The sequence below is a fragment of the Echinops telfairi genome, unplaced genomic scaffold, assembly GCF_000313985.2.
Source record: "Echinops telfairi isolate 266 unplaced genomic scaffold, ASM31398v2 ScPeMD7_2565;HRSCAF=3150, whole genome shotgun sequence".
Lineage (NCBI taxonomy): Eukaryota > Metazoa > Chordata > Mammalia > Afrosoricida > Tenrecidae > Echinops > Echinops telfairi.
Window position 1 is genome coordinate 10,086,927 of NW_022106463.1, and position 2,211 is coordinate 10,089,137.

General features: G+C 56.1%; 1 protein-coding gene across 1 annotated transcript in view; it reads left to right on the top strand.

Annotated features, from left to right (window-relative positions):
- Positions 1–2,211, top strand: part of KL (klotho) — a gene marked incomplete at its 5' end in the record, with an annotated part of 31,433 nt that overhangs the window by 13,761 nt on the left and 15,461 nt on the right. The window contains one exon of the mRNA XM_045293998.1: positions 1,502–2,012. Coding sequence (XP_045149933.1) covers positions 1,502–2,012 — 511 coding nt within the window. The remainder of the gene's footprint in view (positions 1–1,501; positions 2,013–2,211) is intronic.

Consider the following 2,211-nt stretch of genomic DNA (forward strand, 5'->3'; position numbering starts at 1 on the left):
CCCCCTCCCGCCTAGAGTAATTCGTTACCTTTTGGTCTTATAGGGATTTGTTTTTTGATGGTGCACCCTACTCATGGAGAACACCCCCACCCCCACCCCCGCCCCTCAGCCACCTTCTCCTGGGCTATGATTTCAGGTTGTAGCCTGAACGCACGGGGCTCTGCAGTGACACACAGGCCCCGAGGGTGAGCCAAGGTCAAATAGTGGAGCTGGCGCCTTAATTTATGACGCTAATTCTTCTTAAGGAGCACAAAGCCGTGAGGCCAATGATTAGAGTTTTTACTTAGGAGAGCATCCAGTGGAAAATTCCCCGTCTCTTAGGACAAAAAAATAGAACTCTTTTAAGAAAATCCTGGCACTTTCACCGATGGGGCCTCGGTTCTAAAAAAGAGATTCCATTCATTAAAAGCACCTAATCCAAATTAAATTACACGGTAAGATATTATACCAAATTCTTATTTCACAAACTTCTGGAAATGCAGCACTACGCCTTTGCAGGAAATTCACATGCATTATTGTTAGTACCGATATAGATCTCTGTCTATCTATTTGCTTGTTTTGCTTCCCATTAGGTGCTACAAAGCATTGGGAGTCATCATCATAGTCATGGTGTGAGGTGTGTGTGTGTGTGTGTGTGTGAGGTTATCAGTTGCCAACTTGCTGGTGATACTCAGTTTGTGGGATTAACTGCCCAGGGCTGTGGAGTGGCCTCTGACTCACAGCGACCCCATGTGACAGAGTCGGGCCAGCCCCACAGGTGGTTGCTGGGCTGCACGTTCCAGCAGGGTAAGCGTGGGGTGAAAGATGGGTGCCTTGAACCCAACAGCCACTCCATGGGAGAAAGAGATGAGGCTGTCAGCTTCAGTAAAGATCGACAGCGTTGGCACCCCCTGGGGCAGGTCTCCTCTGTCCTGTGGCGTGGCTGTGAGTCTGAAGGGACTTGGAGCAGGGGCTTTGGTTTGGGAATCTCCACGGGAGCAGTCATGGCATTTCCAGTGGCCTCAGCTGCATGTCAGAGGTGCGCGGGGACTAAGGGAGACGGAAGAAGGATCCACCTGTGTTTGACTGATGGGGCTGGCAAAATACCCTGAGGCTGCCAAAAGGACAAACCAACCTGTCTTGGGAGAAGGAGGGCCAGAGTGCTCCTCAGAGGCAGGGACAGAGAGACGTCGTCATCGTCTCACGTATCCTGGACACGTGGTCAGGAGAGACCAGTCCCTGGAGAACGGCATCACGCTTATAACGTGGACGGGCGGTGTAAAGGGGGAGCCCCAAGCAGAAGGGTGGACACAGGGGCTGCAGCGACGGGCTTAGGCACAAGCGCCGCTGGGAGGATGGCGCAGGGCCGGGAGGTGCTTCCTTCTGTTGCGCATCGGTCCCACATTTCGGGTCTGGCGGGCGATGAGAAGCAGGGCCAGCACAGGTGGGGGGCCAGCCCCAGTCTCAGTCACAAGCACAGGCAGGCTCACCCACCGTGTGGTTTCTTTTTCCCCCGTCACAGGCCCACGCCAAAGTCTGGCACCTCTACAACACTTCGTTCCGCCCCATGCAGGGGGGCCAGGTGTCCATCGCCCTGGGCTCCCACTGGATCCGGCCTCGAAGAATGAGCGCCCACGCCATCGCGGAATGTCAGAGATCGCTGGACTTTGTGCTCGGCTGGTTTGCCAGGCCCGTCTTCCTCGACGGCCGCTACCCCGACAGCATGCGGAGCAACCTCTCCTCGCTCCTGCCGGAGTTCACGGAATCCGAGAGGAAGCTGGTCCGGGGCACGGCGGACTTCTTTGCTCTCTCCTTTGGACCCGTCTTGAGTTTCCAGCTCCTGGACCCTCACATGAAGTTCCGGCAGGCAGAGTCTCCCAGCCTGAGGCAGCTCCTCTCCTGGGTCGACCTGGAGTTCAACCACCCCCCGATTTTCATCGTGGAGAACGGCTGGTTTGTCTCGGGGACCACCGCGAGAGACGATGCCAAGTACATGTATTACCTCAAGAAGTTCATCATGGAGACCTTGAAAGGTAGGTCCGCCAGGCTCCACTGGAGCGGGCTCTTGTGGCTCTGAGGCCCTGTAGGGTCGGTCCCGACTCTTGGCAACCCCATGGACAGCAGACCGGATGCTGCCCAGCCCGCCCAGCCTCACGATCGTCCTTATGTCCAAACCGATGGTCGCAGCCACGGTGTCCACCCATCCCGTCCAGGGCCTTCCTTTTTTGCCGT